The 22,029-nt window shown below is 43.6% G+C and overlaps 1 protein-coding gene across 3 annotated transcripts in view; it reads right to left on the minus strand.

The window, feature by feature from the left end:
- Positions 1-4,734: 4,734 nt before the first annotated feature.
- Positions 4,735-22,029, minus strand: part of akt3a (v-akt murine thymoma viral oncogene homolog 3a) — a 47,386-nt gene continuing 30,091 nt past the window's right edge. For all 3 annotated transcript variants that reach the window (XM_034608177.1, XM_034608178.1, XM_034608180.1), the window contains exons 5-14: positions 19,480-19,624; positions 18,179-18,310; positions 17,983-18,048; positions 16,826-16,894; positions 14,614-14,736; positions 13,700-13,828; positions 7,849-8,063; positions 6,851-6,938; positions 6,011-6,113; positions 4,735-5,224 (exon numbers count right to left, since the gene is read on the minus strand). In XM_034608177.1, coding sequence (XP_034464068.1) covers positions 5,139-5,224; positions 6,011-6,113; positions 6,851-6,938; positions 7,849-8,063; positions 13,700-13,828; positions 14,614-14,736; positions 16,826-16,894; positions 17,983-18,048; positions 18,179-18,310; positions 19,480-19,624 — 1,156 coding nt within the window. In that variant the 3' untranslated portion in view covers positions 4,735-5,138. The remainder of the gene's footprint in view (positions 5,225-6,010; positions 6,114-6,850; positions 6,939-7,848; positions 8,064-13,699; positions 13,829-14,613; positions 14,737-16,825; positions 16,895-17,982; positions 18,049-18,178; positions 18,311-19,479; positions 19,625-22,029) is intronic.

Genomic DNA, 22,029 nt, shown 5'->3' on the forward strand with positions numbered 1-22,029 from the left:
GAAATCAAATCAGTAAGTGGTTCTGGATTTACTGAAAAACACACGGCCTGTACTTTGTCATGATTAATTGTGAGTGTCGGACGTTGAGATTCCAGTTTTCCTGATGTCGTGTTTGTGTCTCCAGCTTCTCTTCCCGGTTTCCTCCTCCTCATCGTCACCACTGTTCGGCTGCTCTGTTTGGATCCAGATGTTTTTATTGTTTGACGGATCAAACTGTTATTTATTGTTCTGACTGAGGCTGATGTGCAGGGAGACGTGAACATCCTGTTTCTATGAGCTTTTGTGTTCACTTCATATCAATCAATCAGTTTAATTGTTTACATGGTTGAAAAATAATTTGTCAGTTTATTTACATTTGGCAAAGGACTGTTACTGTGTGTTTATTTTCTCAGGACAAATCTAACATTTACTTTTTCATGCAAAGGTTTTTCTAAAAAAAGTTTCCCTGATCTCAGTTCTATTTTCATTTGAGCTGAGCTGAAAGTTCAGGAGGTCACAAATCGTATTTTTAGCCACGAAGCAAACAGTCGACACCACGGCTGCAGATTGACATAGTGCTTTATTGAAGCTGTCTGTAAGAAGGAAAATAATGTGCATCCCTATCATATACATTTTATGTGTAAAAATACTAAGGATGTACAGTGTAAAAAAAACAGCTTCATGTTGATGGTAATTTGTTGTGTTCACATCCCGGCGGCCTCAGCGGCCAGCAGCACTGCGTCCTCACAGCATGAGGGACAGAGAAAGGCTGTTTGATCTGCTTTTCTGTGAACCCTTCCCGATCTGCAGAGCTTCCCCGACGCTGACTCGAGAGTCGACGTGGTCTGTGCTCCGGAGCGGACTCCAGCGCCTCGGGGGAAACTCCACCCGGCTCTGCGGACAGCTGGAGGCTGTCCACAAACGTCCCGCACGACTGTAAAGCTACAGTAGATGGACATGGACATGAGAGGAAAACTGTTACACCTTTATTTCTAATATTTGTACGTTTGCTGTTTTTTTTTTGTTTGCTGTTTACAAATAAATGCATCCCATGCTTGTTCATGTTAATAACCATGATGATAGTAGACTAGTACCAGAGAGAAGAGGGGGGGGGGAATTCTGTCGCAGACTTGAGGTCAAACACTCTCAGAAATCCTTCCAAACACTCGAGCCGTTTACTTATCTGCACTAAATGCCAGGCGGAGAAGTTTGTGATTTTGGCTGACGCCGTCGGTTCATTAACAACGGACGAGATCAACACGGAACAGCGAAGGTCTTTTAGAGGATTTTTACACATTATTCAAATGCTCTTGGAGTCAGATCTGTTGTGTGATAGATGCACGGTACAAACAGCAGCAGCAGCTTGAGGAGTGAACGTAGCAGTAGAAGCTGCGAGGAGGCTGAGAGTGAATTTCTTCTTCCAGTGCAGCCACCTCTGTCGGGTGAGAACAGTTAAATGTGCCCACGACCGGTTCGTGGTCTTAAAGTGAAAACCCACAGGGATGAGGAGGGTCACTGAACTCCACCTTCTCTCACAGGAGCTGGAGGAAAAACATTTCTTCTGTCGTGGTCTCGGACCTTTGAATCGGCCTCTGAACGTGAATCTGTTGAGGGATGAATGAGGAGAGTTTGAGGGGAAACTGTTCAACGGAGGAAGGAGCCGGAGGCGTCAGTGGATTTGTTTTGTGTAGAAACACTGAGAAGTCGCACTGAGCCTCGTTCCGGACCCACTCTGCAGGGACAGCACTGACTCGTCTCTGGCATGTGAGACACAATCACCAGGGTGTTGCCAACTCGAGACATCAGAGCAGCATCAAAGCCGCCGGTCGTGTGTGGAGCGGAGATGTGCTTTTAAAAAAAAAAAATCCTCATTTTTCTTAAAAACATAAAAAAAGCTAATATTAAAAAAGAAAAAAAATCTCCTTTTAAAGCAGAGCTGAATCAGATCCCTCTGAATCATATAAAAAAAGTGATGGATGTGAAAGTGCTGTGGCCAAAGATACAAAGCGGTATTTTATGAACTCTGGCGTCTAATGATTTTGGCGTTGAGCGTGCACATGCAGCTAGAACTCCTCAGTCGCTCGCAGACCTGGGTCAGAGCAGAGCTGAAATCCTTCCAAATACTTGGGAGCGCTTGCCTGAGCCTGTGGAAGGTGCCAGCTGGGTGGGATTTGTACTTATTTTGAACTTTTCCGGCTGTTTCCGCTGTGCCAGACACAGAAAAGTATTTTTCATAAGAGTTCTGTGTGCCACTTTGACTCAGGACTGGTGCTGCGGAGAGAAGAGGACTACAGCATGCAGGCCTCCGTCGTCCTCTCGTACTTTCTGTCGTAAAGCGCCTTTGCCTTTCGCTAATTGCAATTTAATTGATGTGCAAGAGTAAATCATGTGGACATTAGAGCAGCAGGAAAACGGGTAATGTGTCGTGTATATAAGATCTGTAAAGAAAAGAAAAAAACAAAACAACGGAGGCATTTATTTTAGAACAGAGTCTCTGAAGAATTAAACCGCAGAGAGAAACACGACTACGCCCCCTCACTGCTAAACTCACATCAAATAAATTAAACAGAAAAGAGAAATTCAAGTTATCCAACGATCATAAAAACATTCACATAAATAAGAGTGGAATGCAGTTTTCTAATGAGAGCACGTCCCCCTGCGTTTTTAATTCACGTCGTCCTCTTTGTCGTTGACGTCTTCCAACGTGACGCTATTTTGGATTTTTGAAAAATATATCTCCGATTTTCTTTTTTTTTTTACTCTTAAGTGCTGGATGTCAAAGTTTGGAGCTCGTGGCTCAAACCGGCCCGGAGTTTAAAAATCGTTGTTGGTCAAACTGGAAGACAATGACGACAAAACAATCGCAAAAAACAAACAGGACCGGAGAAATGTCGGGACGCGTTAAAAGATGGAGGAGAGTCTCGTGTGAAGATCCGACAAACGCTGACCTTCAAACCCCCTCGTGCCTCCTCTTCCACTTCCTCCTCTCGCTCACCTCCACGCACTTAGTCGTGAAACTCTTTCCCTCACTTCCTGCTTTACATTCTGTGCTGCACTCGTTTTTTCTTTTCTTTTCCACTCGACTTCCTCTTTCGTCTTTCTCTCTGAACTTCGCCGACTCGAACCTGTGACCAGATTAAAGATGGCGGACATTCGTGTCAGTGTCGGGTGACGCAAGCCTTCACGCTCGACGCCTGTGGGAGGATTTGGATAAAGTTGAAGAAGGAATTCGTTTCCTCTCCTTTTCTCTTTTTTTTTGTTAATCTGCTCACAGTGAAACTCTCGTCGTCTTCCACGCGTCCCGTCACATTTTGGTCAGAAAACAACACACAGACATTAAGATAAACGATGGAGCAGGAAGGCGATCTGCTTTCCCTCCTACATTCTTCAGCCATTTTTGTTTCTTGAGGTGCCTTTTTTCTTTTTTTTTTTCTCTCTCTCAGCCCTAAGAAATAATTATCTCTAGAATAACGTCATAACAATAGAAAAAGTTAAATATAAAACCGATGAGTAGAACAATAAATAGAACATATATATATTATAGCCTTTGCTGTGATTGGTGTAAACCCAAAACCTTTGATGCGAACCACCTCGTCGAGCACATCTTTTTAAATCCCTCGTGAGGAAGTCACAGGAAACAGGAGATTGACAGTTACCTCGCTCGTGGACACCTCATAAAATATCACATTGTAAATATCTCATATTGTATCATTCATGGAGCCGTTTACCTGTACACACACACTCTCTCTCTCTCTCTCTGCTCATCACTGTGGACCTGCCGTCCTGGACTCTACTCTTCACACTGCGGTGAGTCTGTCCCTGCTGCGGTTTCCCTTTCCTGCACAGTGACACACACAGGCACAGCCGTGTGCTTCCCAAAGCCATGATAACAATATGTCACAGTAAAGCTTTCCGTCGTCCACGCTGAGCAACCTCTCAGTTTGTTTTTTCCCTTTTGTGACAGAGACTGAAACTCAGAGGGACTCGTAGCTGTTTGAGAAATAAATAAAAGAGAAAGAACTCTGGGGAAGGGGGTGGTTGGGGGGGGGGGGGGCAAGTCGTTAAAACCATCCTCTCCTTTTTCACCTCTGCAATCCCGGATATATTAACCACCTTGCACTGCATTGTGGGTAACGTAGTAAAGCTCACGGTTTGGGAGCTTCATCCTTCTGAGCTGCTGTGCTTTGAGGTGCGATCTTCAACACAGACCAATAATAATGACAACAATCATAATAGTACCTCGCACACACTCACACACATCACATCACATCCCATCATCTCGATCTACAGACCTGTCGTGGTAACGTCTGTGCTGCAGCTGTACAAGCATGGACGTGAATACAGGTGGCTGATGTGTTGCTGGCGCCTGTGTAATGACCTGCAGCATCAAGCTAGTAGTGTAGCACCGGGTTTTAGAAGTATAGCAGTAGTACCTGTAGTAGTTGTAGTAGAAGTTGAAATAGCAGCAACAATAATAATGAATTGCACTGAGCAAAACCTGAGTCAAATCCTGCTCGGTGACACGAGGTGTGCAGGATTCTGCTCGTCGGCGACAACTGTTTCCTCAATGCCAGGCAGCCTCAGTCAATCCCAGATGTATTATCTACGTAAGGACGTGAAATCAGAGCCGAGCGTCTCGCTGAGTCTGAGAATCGGTTTGCAAAAAGCCTGAGATACAACCGGAAACGGCAGTTTTGGGTTCGAACGACTTAAAACGCTGTATCTCCCTCGTACGGATGGGAAGCCACAAAAAAACGTCTCCTTTTTAAAAAAAAATCCATCAGCTGTCGTCTAACTTGATCAGAGGTGCTTGTTTTACGTTTGTCGGGACCCACATACGTCAAAGCACAGCAGGCCACCGGTGATGCTCCTGTCATTAAAGGGACATTACATAGTAAGTGATCACATCACAGCTCGGATCACCTGGGGATGCAGTGCAGGATTTAGAGGGAAATTTGGCCTGGAATTTCTTTCTAGAGATGGATTCACAAAATAAGAATAAATTAATGGGTAGAGAGGTGAAGAAGAGGAGGAGAAGGGCTAAATCCTTCAAGTCATTGTTTGTTTCGGGTCAGTCCAAAGCTGTGGGTCTTTGTTTTTGTCCCACACTGATGACCTCAGAGATCAGCTGTGATGGCGTCATCCGCGTGACGGACTGATCATTCCCGCCCGCTGGCCGAGTAGGAGAACTGTGGGAAGTGCGGCCGTCTCTCGTTGTCCAGACACTCCATCCCGTCCTCGTCAACTAAGAAAGAGAAAAAACACGGGAGTGAGTTCAGAGGACAAACCAGCGTGTTTGTGTTGTGCTGCGGATTTAAGAACAGATCACAATTCAATTAACAAGTGGCTCTTTGAGGTGCAAATCTGCCGCTAACAAACTGATGTGTGACCTAAAAAAAAAAAAAAGTGGAACTTACACGATCGTGCAGGGAAACACGTCGGTGCCGCTCATGCATAATTCAGCGCTGAGCATTTTAAAAGCGCTATCTGTGTCTGAAAAGGCTGTGAAGAGCCACATGTGCCCTGAGGACTATTACAGAGACACTTGAACAAACACACAACAGCACTTTTGAGCGTTTGTTCCCCTCAGTTAATTCAAGTGGAAATGTCTCAACTGAAGAAAGAGAAGGAGCCATGATTAATTTAATAAAGCTGCAGGTATTAAAGTGAGTTTATCACTATCAGCTGCTCGAGAGATTAAATCTACGCAATGTGCAGCCAGATGATTTATTAAGATTATGCTCTATGCTGCAGAGATTGTTTTAACTCAACTCAAACATGTACCCTACATATATGTTTGTGCTTTTGTAACAGTCACGTTTAATATTTGACTCACAAACACTCGATAAACACAGAGTCCCAACCAGAGGACAAACTTATTTCTCCCTCAGTCTGTTTATTCCTATATTTATCCCGTCGCTGAGAATATTTGCGGCTCTGTAAATCATCAAAGTGCGATTTCGTCAAAGTGGTAACGTGGGCATATGTTTGTGTGAGCATGTGTGAGGAAGAGAGACGGGCAGAGACTCACATTTCTCTGGTGGAGTGACGGTGATGGTCTGGGCTGTGAACTCCTCGTCAAAGTATCTGGTGTCTGTCTCCGACGTCACCTGAGGCTTGAAGGGCGGGACGAGCTGGGACGGAGGAGTGGGGGGGGCACGTGGAGGAAAGATTAGAGAAACAGTAACACCGGCTACTGTGCTTACATCCACTGAACCGCTGCTTTAAACACAAACTCTGGACGTCTCAATACAAAATAAAAGCTCCTTCATGATGAAAATAGAACCAAACTGAATAATAATTACTATAATAAAAGTGAATACATTTTTAAAGTATATGTGAAGAATGCAGAGAAGGCATAACATTTTAATTCAGTAAATTAATTCATTTTAATTCAGTTAATTAATTCATTTTAATTCAGTTAATTAATTCATTTTAAATAATAATTGCAGCAGTTCAAAGTTAAAGTCTGCATCAGGAGAATCATGACCCATTCAAAGCTAAAGTGATACGATACGTTTTTTGCTTTCTTTAAAAATTCTTTGAAAACAAGGTAGTTTATTCCACCAAACTAAATAAAGGACGAGCAATGACCCGTAAAAGCCACTAAAAGGAGAAGAACCAAGATATTCAACTCTATCAGAGCGTAGTGTGAGATATTCCAAATCATACAACAACCATGCTAACAATTTTAACTCTAAATGCAGGGAGTTAAATAACCGCACATCTTCACGTTATTATATATATAAAAGCCCCTTGAGAGAAATTGTGATTTGTGAACATGGGCAGTAAAAATAAAATAAAATAGATTGATTATTTTCTACCATTCTGTTTTGCCTTATGACAAATATTGCTCCGACCCTAACTTTACCTTTTTATCGTAGACGTCCTGCCAGTCAACACCAGTGAAGAAGCTGTGTCTCATTATTTCCTTAGCATCATCTGGTCCTCCACCCAACCTGGAGAAGAGCAGAGAAATGTAATAAAACAAACAAACAGGTCGGAGGAAGGAACATTTGATTTGAAACCGACAAGAACAGGATGTGATCAAACTGATAAAAGTCACGAGAAGTGAAAAATAGCTTATTGCTGGTATTAAATTGAGATTCTGGGGAAATTATCCAATCAGAAAAAACCAGGTCAAATATTAGGTGAATGAGAAACAAACACTGCCATCAGTTAGGAGAAGGTGGAGCTACTTCCTTAAAAAACCTGCAGAACATCAGTTCCAAATTTATTTTACTGCACAGGAGAGTCTCCCTGAAGCCAGAGTCCCACAGAACCATCTTCAGAGGAAGTGGCCTCCTCGGAGTCAGTGTGGGAGAACAAGAAGAGACAGAAGACGCTGACACAGAAGAAACCCTCAAACGAGACAAGTTCTCCGAGATGTTTGGAACGATCTACTGTACGAGAACCACACTACTGCACGACGTGTACCGAGGAGAAGAGCTGCTGTTCTACAGGTGAAGGATGGTCGAAGCAAATTTTTTTTCTGTCCACTAAAGGAAATTGATAAATAAACATTATTCATTGCATTATTTATTAAAATGTCTTCTCTTTACCTTTGGCACAGAACTGTGAATAGAGCTGTTCTAATGTTTGTTCATATCCCGAATGAAGGTTGTATTGACCTTGTTAATAAACATGGCAGAATGAAGTGAGACAGTATTTTCATTTGTCTTCACGTCAGGAGCATTTTTTTTGTTTCAGTTGTTTGAAACTAAAATGAAAAAACAAAGAGGTGATTTTAATTGTGAAGGATAATTCTCTAGCTAATTCAGTTGTTTTTTTGTGTCTGTGTGGTTCATCAGTGTTTTATCTCACACAACAACACACACGCACCGACACAAGTGAAACCTGGACACACACCGTTTGTTGGGGTCTTTGATGAGCAGGCCGGACAGCAGCGACTTCGCGTCGGATGACAGAGTGCGAGGGAACTTGATGTCCTCCATGAGGATGAGCTCAAACAGCTTCTCGTGGTCCTGGTTGTAGAACGGCAGTCGGCCGCACATCATCTCGTACGTCACCACACCCAAACCCCACCAGTCCACCGCCCGACCGTAGTCGTTGTCCTCCAGGACCTGAGGAGAGGAGAGAAACGCAGATAGACAACTTTTACTTTTTTTTTTTTTTTTTAATGGGACAGTTTGTTTTATTGGACATCTGCTTTTATTCTGCTTTTATAGGACGATGAACGCTGCCCAAGGTGCTCGGTGAAGAGACAGATGAAGGAAAAAACAGCAAACAGAGTCAATATGCTGTTTAGCTCAGGGGATAAATTAAAAAAAAGTAAAAGTTGCGTGATATGAAGAGAGGCAGCTGCACAGATGACAGGGGGCTGAGGTGTGGACGGCCGAGCCCGTCTCTCAATAAACACACACAGATACAGAGGCAGACATCACGGGATGGCAGGTCTTCAGAGGCCCCTGTTACAGTAAGGGAGTCAGTGTGTTGGCGGGGTCCGCCAGATGCCCCCCCCCCCCCCCCCCGGTCCCTGCCAGCTCTCCCTGGCAAACTGACGCTCTCCTGGCAGGGACAGTGAGGAACGTCCCTGAGTGAAAAAGGTAGAAACGGCCCGCAACACGGGTCAGTGGCGGCCAAGCTGGCGAGCACAGGTACCGTGTGTTCCCCCCCTCACGCCTGTCCTGTCTTATCCTGCCTTTTCCGTCCTCTAATCATGTCTTCTTTCTCCCGGTCCTTCCCTTTCATCGAGTCATGTGTCCGTTCCTTCACCTCTGGAAGAGTGAGAAAGACGAGGAAAAGGGAGGAAGATGAGAAGACCACTGAGGTTTTTTTTTAAGGTGCTGTTGAGGCCCTTGTCAAAATAATACTCTTAGTATATGTGTGTATCCAAACTTTAGTGTCATATCTGTGTGTGTGTGTGTGTGTGTGTGTGTGTGTGTGTGTGTGTGTGTGTGTGTGTGTGTGTGTGTGTGTGTGTCTGATGGACAGGCAGTGTTGGACAGCAGCCAGACCAGCATATGTTGTACATCTTGCCAATAATAATAACATCTCACTCACTGTTAATAATGGACCAGGCAGGGTGGACGTGAGCACACGCCAACAGACACTAAACACACCAATTGCAAAAAAAAACATGTTTTTCACACAAATATTATAAAACCACACGATAAAACTATACAGCAAATGTCCCAGAAATGATTTAACAATGTGCGGCACAGTGAGCTCATGTGTGTCATTAGCTGTGGTGAGATGAGCGGCAGATGCAGATAATACAGGCGTCATAAATACACAAATAGCTTCGACTAGAATAGAGACTTGTTTATGGAATCTCATTGACTGGGTGTGAAAATGCATAATGAAATTTAACCTGAACATTTGTCGTGACAGTCGTGTCAAAAAATGAGGCTGTGGTGGTTTGAATTTATATAATCTCATATTTGGATATTTAAAAAGAAATCTTTATGATACTACTTTGAAATACATTAAAAAAAATTAAGAAAAACATTTTCTAGAATTACAAAACACCCAAATTTACAAAACATATCTTCTTCTGGTATTTCACACAACAAACAAAAACACAAAATTAACTATTGCATATTAATAAATTGAAACTAGATGGGTTTGTACATAAAGGCCCCGACAGTCCTCTCATCAAACCACATTTAAATTCACTAGATCCTGATTTTTCTTTGGAGCTGCACCAAATTGCAAACACACATAAATATCAGTCCCCTAAACATGGCTGGTTTTTATCTTCAAGATCCATGAACTTCTCTGTGACAATTTAAAATGTTAAAGGAAGTTAAAAAAAAATTAATATGGATCTGTCCCGTTCTGGATTTTTACCAAAATTTACCATTTTTCTCTTTCCTGACCTATAACGCATCCTACCACCGCATTTAATGGATTATTAAACCCACTGACGAACAGACAGACAAACCAATGCAGATAAAAACATAACCCCCTGGTGAAGGTAGCTACAGACTATTACTGATTAATTTAACTTGAACAAAAGATGAACATTTCCCACTCAGGAGCCTCAGAAATGACTGTTTCAGTCACTGATACATATTCAGAGTTCCACTGAGGCTGCAGATCGTGAATCCGGCATCTTTAGCCCTCGAGTCTGTGAGAGATCGACTGTAATTAACAGTCACCACAGGTAGGCAGAGAAATCATATTCGTCTAACATATTACTGATGGATTCTCCTAATAAGTGTCAGATGAGGTTCTGTCGTACAACAGACCAGGTGAGAGAAAACACCAAACAGCTGCCTGTGGGTTTCCACAGCAGCTCAATATCACAAATTTGATCATTAACCGACTGAGCTCGTGCACTTGACGCTTAACTGCTAATGATGCAGGCGGCTGCTTCAGCGTGTGCACGTCAACATGCGCACGGGAGTGAGAGAGAGATATACATGTTTGCTATTTTATTTGTGTGTGTCTGTTTGTGTGTGTGTGTGTGTGTTTGTGCGCGCGCATTGAGCTGGTCACCCTGTTGGCAGCTGCAGAGAAGAGCTGGGGGAATGAAGTGTGCCGCCAGCTCCAGATATACTATTGATTGGTACTGCTGGATGGATAACACTGGCTTAGACTGCTGGGAGACTGTCTTTCACACGTACACACCAACACACACAAACACACAAACACACAAACACACACACACACACACAGACACACACACACACAGCAGATGGAATATTTATCCATCCTCATCAAATTCATAAAGTTTTGAGAGTGAGGCAAACTAGGAGATGTTTGGTGTTGTTTCAGTCCCTGCAGCTTGAGGAGGGAGGGACACACACACACACACACACACACACACACACACACACACACACACACACACACACACACACACACAAACATAGACAGATTATGAAATTCAGAGCTGTTTTTACATGTGTGGATGTGATGTGCGCTGTGTTGAGTCTTTTACAAGAAAGGTATAAGAATGTAGAAAAACCTAAACTAACCGTGAGTGTGTGTGTGTGTGTGTGTGTGTGTGTGTGTGTGTGTGTGTGTGTGTGTGTGGGTGTGTGTGTGTGTGTGTGTCCTGGGACCAAAGAAAGTGGTGGCAGCTCGGTTGCAGGCAGGGAGCAGATTAATCCACACAGAGCCAGAATGCTGCCCCACAGCCGTAGGCATGAGGCAAGGGAGTGTGTGTGTGTGTGTGTGTGTGTGTGTGTGTGTGTGTGTGTGTGTGTGTGTGTGTGTGTGTGTGTGTGTGTGTGTGTGTGTGTGTGTGTACAGAATGTGTGGTTATGTGTGTATATTTAAGAAAAAGACAGGACAAATAAATAGGACGAGATGAGAAGAGAGGAGAGGAGGAGTCTGGGTAAAAGCAGCCATGAGGGAAAAGGTCTTGTCCTGTCCTGGTCCCTGTTGGTGCAGCCATGTGGCAGCTAGAAGCTGTTCACAGGACAAGGGCTTTGGCAGCCTGGACAGGACGAGATGGGACGGGCACACACAGCCCCGTGGCTGTAACAGCCCAGATACTCAGCAGGGAACACAAACACACAAACACACCTCACAGTGAACATACACTCACATATTGTCGGTGTCAAACACAGACCTTCTACGTCCAAAGTGTCGTTATGTGGAAATCGGTTAATTCTGTCTGATAACTTGCTTTTACTAGACATTAACAGTTATGATAAAAAAACTGAATAACTCACAATACCGAACATATACAACATACAAGGAAAATAAAAACAAACACTTCCAAATAAATGGAAAAAATCCCAAATGCAGCCTCCTCAACACTTTCAACAAAAAACAGCCACAACGAAATGTGTCAAACACATGAAATATGAGAAAACAGAGAGAAAACACTCGCATGTGTTTCTTCTGATCCTGTTCCATCCTTTTACGAAGACCTTTTACTGCACACTGTTCATTAATCTCACATTAATCCTTTTCTTTTATTCCTGACTATCCTTGAAACAAGCAAATAACACTTCAGTCTGATTCTTTACAAGTTCGGCGGCAACATTATTCACTTCATGTGTTATGTTGTGTGTCTTCCTTCAGGCACTTCGCAGACACAGACCCTTTTTAAACACTTCTCATCTGCCCTTCTCACTGACGGCAAACACAGGAACTGTCTGAATTTCACTCCTGTAACCCTGAAATATTTTTCTCTCTTCTCATCTTCCTCTGTCTTCAACCCCCACCTCCCCCCTTTCTCTTTTTAATCCCGGCTACTTTGCATCACTGTAACTTGGCTCAGAGCAAACTGTGTTATTTTTACACGCGGGCGGGCGAGCAGAGCGAGCGGGCGGGCGAGTGGCGGCGGTGTAGATTTCCAGGTTTTTTCCGAGCACCTTCCTCCAACCTCGCCCATCTGCCGCCATCTGCCTCGCTTTAGCCCGCACTTTCTACTGCAATCACACACACAGCGCACACGCGCACACACACACACATAAATGCACACAGACGCACATCCTGTGAAAAATAACCAACAGCCTCCAATCAGCTTTTGGCACGCAAAGGGAGGGACTCTAAAAAAAAGCACAAATGCTGCGCCAAATTGTCCTCCATACTTTTTCAAGTGGGATATACACTATGCCTCTCCCCTCCTGCTTTCATCTCCACATCTCCATCGCTCCCATCTACGCCACCCACAGTCCTGCAACGCTCCCGCCAGTTGATCTGCTGGCCTTCGAGTGAGGCAGAGCTGATGGCTGGACAGCGGATGGCTGCAAAAAAAAATTATTACAAGAATGTAGTGATGTGTGCATGTGTGTGTGTGTGTGTGTGTGTTTGTGTGAGCGCTGTGCCGTGCTGTGCCCTTTTCCAATTCAACCCAACACCCTCGTTCACACGCAGAAGCTGCATATTTACAGTTCACCCTGATATTATGGAAATGTTTCGCCGGTGAACTCTGCAAATAAAAATGTACACACATACATTCCACTGTAAGAAGATTTCACACGCAGCTACTGCAGGTCCTTCGTTTATCGCCCATTTATCAAAGATGAGTAATAATCCTGGTCGTCCCACTGATCAGTCGGGGCTGTTGTTAGATAAGCAGGTGTTGTGCGGTGGGCAACATGAGTCCCACAGTTCAGGCCGTCCTGAACCCTGAGCGCTGCAGATTCACTGCTTAATGGATTGGCTGCCTGTGGAGGCCACAGATGCCTTTATGTACTTCACAGCCTCAGTCGGTCTTATGTACATAAAATAACTGAATATCATTACTGTGCATAACAAGTGTCACGTGTTTAACACACGGTCTCATGTCATCAGTCGTGGCTTCTCATGTCATCTGTGATAAACATTACATAGAGTAGAACATGTGAATACATAGTTTTGGTAATTTTCAAATATTCAGGTGGACTGTGTGTAAGCTAGTGATGGCGTAATGCTACATAACGAAGTTTATGATGAGTGGTATGAACTTACGAAAAATAAATAAAACTAACATTACAGCACACAAGCTTACCTTCGCGTCACTCATCTTTTACACCTGCCTTTTATTTTCCACCTGGTGATTAAGACATGTAAACGTGCTGCACTGTGGAGGAGATGCTGTGATGTTATATTTTACATTAGACTTCACACCTCACTTGAGGGTGGGTGGTGGTGTTATAGAACCCCCAAGACTGTTCCTGCTCTTACACTCATATCTTACTGTATAACATAATGGACAGATGAATAGATGGATTACAGAGCAAGAAGATAAAGGGAGACATAGGACATGGGAAGGTAGAAAAACACAGGTCATAAAGAATCAGAAGAGGGTTACCTCTGGTGCTAGGTACTCCGGAGTGCCACAGAAGGTCTTCATGGTAGCAGCGTCTGTGATACCCTCCTTGCAGAGGCCGAAATCAGTGATCTTGATATGGCCATCTTTATCCAGCATCAGGTTCTCCAACTGAAATGGAAACAAAAATATTCAGCATCACTTCCCACCATGCCACTTGTAGCATCGGAACCTTAAAAGAAAAACTGGGGAAATGGAAAAGACAACTTTAATCCTGGTGATGCATTTATTGGGAAACGGTTTGAATTCATCTGAAGGGGCCTTTTGTCGATGGTTATGAATAAAATATTTTATAGTCATCAATCGTGACTGAGAATCAACACTAGTAACTGACTGGAATACTTTGTGTACTGTGAAGTCAAGGTTTTACTTCTTTGAAGAAGAGAGCAGAGGCAGACGCGCGAGGATAACCATTTTGTATTTGCCCACATGGTGACGATAGACACACTCAGCCGCTCAAACTCTGAGCAGAGGAGGGAAATAAACTTCAGGCGTGTAGTGGAGCCACTCAACCTTTTAATTTTAATGGCTGAAGTGTTTTTCTCGCTCTCTGTCAGCTTTCTTCTCCTTCCTGCTTTCTTGGCTGCTGTGAGCGGGACTGGGGCCAAGGCTGCCAGGCAGACGCTCAGACAGAGCCATCTACCTCTCTACCTCTGTGGCATCAGCACCCCCCCCCCCCCCGCCTCTGCCTTCCACACTTCTCCTCTGCTTTATGTCTGTGTCCCTCTCTTTAATTACCACACACCCTGAGACGCTCGTCTGCTTTTGGATGAAAATAAACTGTGGAAACATAAGAGATGTGGGGCGGGGGCTTTCAAAAATGTTTTCCCCTCAAATATCTGATCACTCTCTTCCAATGCCCCCAAACCAGCCCCCCCGTCTCTGCTTCTGTTTACCTTGAGGTCCCGGTACACAATCTTGGCGGAATGCAGGTAGTCGAGAGCTGAGACGATCTCGGCGCCGTAGAAGCGCGTGCGCTCCTCCGAGAACACCCGCTCTCTGGACAAATGGAAAAACAGCTGCGGCAGAAGGAGGGAGGATACGGGAGGAAGAGAGGGTGAGAGAGAGAGGGAGAGAGGGAGCGAGAGAGAGGGGGGAGAGACAGCAGGGACGGCACAGCAATAATTACTGATTTATTGGAGGAAATTAGCACAACACAAACTGGCTGCCCGCACCATATTGAGATGATAGATTGTGGAAGGGAGGGTGAGCGTGGGGTGCGTGTGCTAGAGGTGCTTGTGGAGAGGGGTTGGGGGGTTGGGGGGGGGGGGTGGGGGGTGTCTCGGAGGAGGGTGGGTGGAGGCACTCGGCAGCTGGCGCCTCATCTAGCAGCCCCCCTCAACACACACACTCACACACATACCTCTTCCATGTTACCCTCTGGGCTAGGTTGGCACAGTGTTGGCGTGGAGTTAGGCAACGGGGGCCAAATCAAGGGTTTAATCAATACACCAGTCTAGTTAAAGAGAGGCCGACCGCCGCTGCCGCCGCCGCCACTGCCGCCGCCGCCAACCGCCCAACCCCACCCCACCTCCCATCCCAACCGCCTCCAGTGCAGTACTCATTAGTGGCCTAACTGGCCTTGCCCCTTGAGCCTCCATCTTCATTTACTTCATTCTCATATCCATCCCTCTGTTTTTGGCAAGGAGCTCATGTTGCGACTTTAAAGAGTACACAACTCGTCTCTTTTCCCCAGGTGGCTCTGCCTCTCGTTACTCCTCTGTCCTGCTTTTTTTTTTTAATCACTCACCTCACATTCCCTTCATCTCTCCCTCCCTAGCCGTCAGTTGTCAAGTTGTCATTGTCACACTGCTACACATGTGGCACCGAAATGACACCAGCCTGCTGCGCCGCAACAGTCAAGTCGAACAAATTACCCATGAGGCCAAGGGGCACACATATCCCCATTAATTGTTCAGGGAGGTTTGCATATGGCCGCTGGAGTGATGCTTGCAGACCACCTTGCTCAAATGATGTGCGTGTGTGTGTGTGTGTGTGTGTGTGTGGAGGGGGTAGCACGACAGGTGGGCCTTCATCAGTGTACTGGCAGCTGTGACTGTGGCAGGTTTGTAATGGGTTGTGTGTCCATGTTTGTGTGGTATGTGTGGTCACAATTCGTCCAGTGAGGTAAAAATTTGCCGTGTGTGTTTGTCTAGGCATGTGTGTGTGATTGCTGGTGTTTTCTGCGTGTGTGTGTGTGTGTGTGTGTGTGTGTGTGTGTGTGTGTGTGTGTGTGTGTGTGTGTTTGCTCGGGCCTGGCGCTGGCTGAACTGCCTAACTAACTGGGAGGGGAGCAGGTGACAGTTTCACTGAGGGAATGAACCAAGATTGCAAAAACGGCCCACTTAAATATCAGAGAAATTGAAAAGTGGGGGAATCCAAACTCATTTCGTCTCCGACTGTCATTCCGGTTATATCTGCCCCATAGGTGTGTTCATAAATAGACACAAGCAGGAGAGACGAGGAGGCGAGCGAAAGTCCAGTTGGTTGGCAAATTAACTGTGTTAGGAAGCAATTGAACAGTGAAACTTTAGTCACTTCCTGAGTGTTTGCACGTCTACACATTCCTTTGCTGCTTTGCTCCAATTACACTAAATTGTCCGATATATTCATCTGTGGGAGACTTTCTTTTACGTATAAGCCCAGACAAATGTTTAGGAGACCGTCTTCACGCACAGAGTACAGTCTGTTTTAGTTTGGTTGAACACTGGCATGAGCAGCACTAGGGAATGATACCCCTGTTTAAAAAAAATACAATTTATATCCTGTAAATATTTAACCATAACAAAGTTTGAATCTTACAGCAGAACATCTCTGTCAGTTGATGTAGTGGAGTTGTGGTTTAACTGACTGCTCAAAGATGGGTAACCACACACAGCACAATCAACATGAATGGGTGTGCGTTTGTGTGTGTGTGTGTGTTGGTGTGTTACTGTCATAGGCTACTTTCCGGGACAAAATTTCAGGCAAAAGACCAGTTAATCACTGACGGCTTCTCTAACTGGGAACAAAAGCCATCGATAACGTGTGTGTGTGTGTGTGTGTGTGTGTGTGTGTGTGTGTGTGTGTGTGTGTGTGTGTGTGTGTTTGTGTGTGTGTGTGTTTTACCTCTCCTCCATTCACATACTCCATGACGAAACAGAGGCGGTCTTTAGTCTGGAATGAATACTTCAGCGACTGAAATGAGAACCACACACACAAACCATCACTAAGTGAACTCATACAAACACATTTTAGATTAATTTGTGTGCTACTAAAGAAAACTTGGTACTTAGTGAACAGTTTCATCCACTGGTAATATTTGTACTGTCCGTCTTTGTGGACAAATTCATTATTAAAGCCATTGCCAACTATTTGTTGTTTATAATTTTCTTGTCCTATTGTATTAATTGTATTAAATCTCACAGTCTACTGTATATTGTGTTAAAACTATCCAACTGTGCAATGGAAATAGGAGTGTACGAGTGATGGTTACTCAAAACGCATGAACTACCACGACGCATTTACTGACACAATAGCTTCTCTTTTATTTCTGTAACAGCACAGACAAAACCCATTGCTCACGACTGACGACTTGAAAAGCAATAAATATTGTTTTTTGATTTCGCCCGGTGACAAATCACGTACTCATCTTCTATATGCACTCCCAATAAAATGAACAGTGAAGTGACAGAGTCAACGATTTCGCACACAGCCAGAAGTCTGGTCCCATTCTAACTAAAACAGCAGGAGTGATCGGTTTATGTCTGTATTTGCTTATTCAAAGCAAGTGTGTGTGTGTGTGTGTGTGTGTGTGTGTGTGTGTGTGTGTGTGTGTGTGTGTGTGTGTGTGTGTGTTCTCTTTTGAGGGAGAAAGCTGCTAGACAAAAGAACAGTTGGTCTGAATCTCTTTGTGGCTGCAGGTGTGATAGGGGTAAACTCAGATGTGAACTGTAATTGCTCTCAAGACAGTGAGCGAGCGAGTATGTGTGTGTGTGTGTGTGTGTGTGTGTGTGTGTGTGTGTGTGTGTGTGTGTGTGTGAGCAGAGGCTAATGTGTGTAGGTGTACATCAAAGACAAGGTGTAAAAGTAACAGATGCAGCAGTTAATGTACAACAATTTGCCGTCTCACTTATAATTAGCCACAAGAGACTCAGGTATGTATAGGATCAATATGTTTTCTTGTTTGTGTGTGTGCAGTCACTCTTACAGATGTCTATACAATGTACACACATACTGTATATCAGTATTCAAACCTTTTGTTTTTGTGTATTTGAGGTACTCACGGTGAGAAAAGGATGTCTGGTGTTTTTCAGCACTCTGCTCTCCGTGAGCGTGTGAGCCACTTCATCCTGTACACACACGAAGACATTTTCAATCAAACACGAAAAAGAAGAAGGCTGAAGCTGAAGAGCAATCAGAGTGTCAACACAAACAGATATAAAGACTGACACATAGATGGACAGTGTCTGCTGGACTGACCTTGGCTATGATGACTTCTTTTTTTAGGATTTTCATGGCATAATATTTCCCGCTGGCCTTTTCTCGGACCAGAATCACTTTGCCAAAGGTTCCCTTTCCCAGCAGCTTCAGGTAGTCGAAGTCACTCATTGTCTGGGGGTAACACAGAAGACCAATGTCAGTGATTTGTCGGTGATTTAAGTTGATCAGTCGACATGTTTCCAGATTTGGGATACTATCAGTGTTTCCCACAGAATGACATTCATCTGTGGAGGCAGCTGCTTTCGGTGAGGGGGCCGTGTTCTGCTGAGAACAGAAAAATCTGTATGGTCTTTGAGATGGGCCTTATTTAACGGTGGAAGGAAAAATTAAATAATGCCGGCCCTACGCAGTGTAAGAAATGAATAGCAAATAGTGATTATAGTCATTACAATACCTGTGCAATAATATTCTTGCTTTATCGAAATCATGTTTTTTTATTGGTCATTTTCTTTTTTTTTTTACAAAACCCTTATTGTATTTTAACAAGAGGCCAAACATCCCAAACATTAAAGCTCTTCTCAACACTTTTATATAAAATACATTTAAAATTCTACATTTGTTTTATTTGAAAGTGGAACTGATTTAATCCGATCAAGTTAACATCACTAATCTGATCAGAAATTTCTAGATTTCGATGTTTTGAGCAATGGACACATTTTTGTCAGGACCATAATTAAATGATTAACTTTAGATACCTCGTCCTGTGGCTGCAGAACCTAAATATGTTTATCTTTGTTTTGTCCATTGTTCACTTTATTTAACACATATATAATGAACTGACAGCTACTGGTCAGAATACCATTAATAGCAGCAGTCATGTTAATGGTCCCTGTTGGAGGACACCTATACAGACCTATACATTTATTTTTTACTGAGCCACTAATATTTTTTGCCAATAACACTACAAAACCTTTAGAGTGTGTAGTGAACCATGAAGCCTGCAGGGGACTCGAGCTGTATTTCAGACTGTTTACTTTACGTGTTATATCTTGTAAATGTCGCATTTGCCTTCGAAACGGTCTACATTTACAAAAGTTATTTCCAATCACTGCTTTTTACTGCTGGATCACTATAATTTGGGAAAAAACAATTTACCCCTTTGTTGTTACAGTGGCTATTTCTTTAGTGGAAACCTGTGGCCGAGAGGACAATTTTTAAAATTGCATGCATTCAAAGATAATAACCCATTATATGGTGATGAATGACAACAGTCCAGCTGGAATAATGTCTGTGTTTTCAGTGTTTGTATGTCTGTGTGCACATCTGCTCTCGTGTGTTACCTTGCGTTTGTGTTGTGTGGTAGAGATGTCCATCTCCTCCTCGACCATGTTGTCGATATTGGAGGTGGGGCTGCACTGGATCCTCTCCTCCTCTTGTTTCTGCAGCTTGTCGGCGACCATCTGAATGGCGTCAGTCCACTCATCTCTGGACACACAGCGTGGGACACGTTTATGACTCAAATCAGCTGTATTTACACAGAACTTTACAAACAGCAAAGTGCTTCAGTGCAAACAGAGGAGGAGAACAGAAAAAAACAATAAAAGGAAGAAGAAAAAGGAGGAAGAGGAAGATTAGGAAAAAAGAAGAAGGAGAAGAAGGAAGAGGAGGAAAATGTTGCAAAAAAATGGCGCAAATGTTTTAATAATCATTCAGTCATTTTAGTAATTTTTAAATCAAAAGTATAAAACACTGATTCTGGCTTCCTAGAAAGTAAAGACTTGATTCTTCATATTTTTGGGTAAAAAACAAACAATTTACTGAATATCATTGAGGTTTGCACATACACATACATCTAGAGTACATACCATAATTGAAACTAGCCCAAGTGACAATACATTACACTGGTGTAAAATCTAATATTGGTCAGAGACTCTCCAGTAGGATGGTCAGCGCACTTCTTTGACCAGGTTTGTAAAGAAGCTAATGTGTTTTCAATTAACATAAACATCTATTTGTTCAACAGAGAGGAAACACGGTCAACTAGAGAATCAACCAAATGAGCAATGATCACGGAGCAGAACTAATGCCTACCAGTCTGTGTGTGTGTGTGTGTGTGTGTGTGTGTGTGTGTGTGTGTGTGTGTGTGTGTGTGTGTGTGTGTGTGTGTGTGTGTGTGTGTGTGTGTGTGTGTGTGTGTGAGAGAGAGAGAGATGGTGAGTGAGTGTGTGCACAAACGCACATCCATGCATTAGAGGGAACAATGCATTGGTGTTTGCTAACATTGTTCCTCCCCATTGACTTTCCATTAGCGGTGTTGTTCAACATCTGTTGGGAGGAAATATGCGAGTTTAATTTTGCGTACGTGTGTGCGTGTAGCAGAAGGCCAGCCATGCGTCAGGATGTGTAGACACGTTAACTGTATTTAATGATGATGAATATAATGGTTTGTTAACAGAACCAAGTTCTCCTCTGCTCTGTTACACAAGAGAAGAGAAGAGAAGAGAAGAGAAGAGAAGAGAAGAGAAGAGAAGAAGAGGAGAAGAGGAGAAGAGAAGAGGAGAAGAGAAGAGAAGAGGAGAAGAGAAGAGGAGAAGAGAAGAGGAGAAGAGAAGAGACTTGAGTAAATGAGACTTTAAGTTAAAGTTATTTTTGAGGTTTTATCAGTTTTCTGACGTTGTAAATTTGGTTAATTTTGTATAACGATAATCTCTTTATTTATTAAATAACATTTCTGATTTTGAATATAATTTTAAAGTTGTTTCCTCAAGCCTGAACTGAACAGAGAGAATTCCCCTTTGAATCTCCACTCAAACAGCGTTAATCCTGTGCCACATGCAGGGCTCCACGTTTGCAGAAAACCGAACTGAGGTGATCCAAAGACCATATTCAAATATTCAGAAATCCTCTGGAGTCCGGAGAAGCAAGTCGGGATTTACAAGTTTGCACTTTCAAATACACTCACCCAAGTGTAAGCTGTGACAAGATCATAATAATGAAACCTGTTTGACTCTCAAACGATCACCCCTGTGTGTTTTGTTTTGTTTTGAGTTACATGCCCATATGTTTCCTTGAAGGATCTGGAAGAACATCCATCTGAACCTAAACTGAGCAGTGTGTTTTTAAGATCTGAATCCCTTTCTACTGCAGAGACTTCTGAGCGTACCCTACACACTCCAATACAAGGGCAAACTCAAGTTACACTCCATCTACGACAATGGAGCACTCAATTTGTGGCACCCATGATGTGTCTGTGTGTGGGTGAGTGTGTGTGTGTGTGTGTGTGTCTAGCTACATGAAAAGCAGTGGGAACTCTCTCAAGGTCAGGCAGCAGATAAATGCTCTCTCTCTTGGTGAGAGTGTTTTTTGTATAATGAGTTTTTTTTTGCTAATGAGAGATAATGGGCCTGCCTACAATCCGGCACCACGCCAACATGTGCCACCCTCTCTGCTCGCGGTTGGGGCTGTGGTAGCTGGAGTCCCGCCAGCTCTGGTACAGTACAACAAATACAGTAACACACACACACACAGAACCACAGACACCCAGTTGTGGCGCACACACACACACACACACACACACACACACACACACACACACACACACACACACACACACACACACACACACACACACACACACACATCTGGATATTCTTTTGTATAAAGTATGTGACTTCATAAAATAATTGAGAGCTACTGCGAAATCTTTATTTGATTATCTAGAGACAAAACTACTAGAAAACAACATATAACATAGACAAACTTGGACAGACAGCTGCAACACACACACACACAGATAAAAACACACACACACACACACAAACTCAAAGGATGCACAGAAGCATCTGTGGTCTTCTGGGCAAAGCTGTTCATTTTCTGGAGATAAACACCTC

The sequence above is a fragment of the Hippoglossus hippoglossus genome, chromosome 15 (genome assembly GCF_009819705.1).
Source record: "Hippoglossus hippoglossus isolate fHipHip1 chromosome 15, fHipHip1.pri, whole genome shotgun sequence".
NCBI lineage: Eukaryota > Metazoa > Chordata > Actinopteri > Pleuronectiformes > Pleuronectidae > Hippoglossus > Hippoglossus hippoglossus.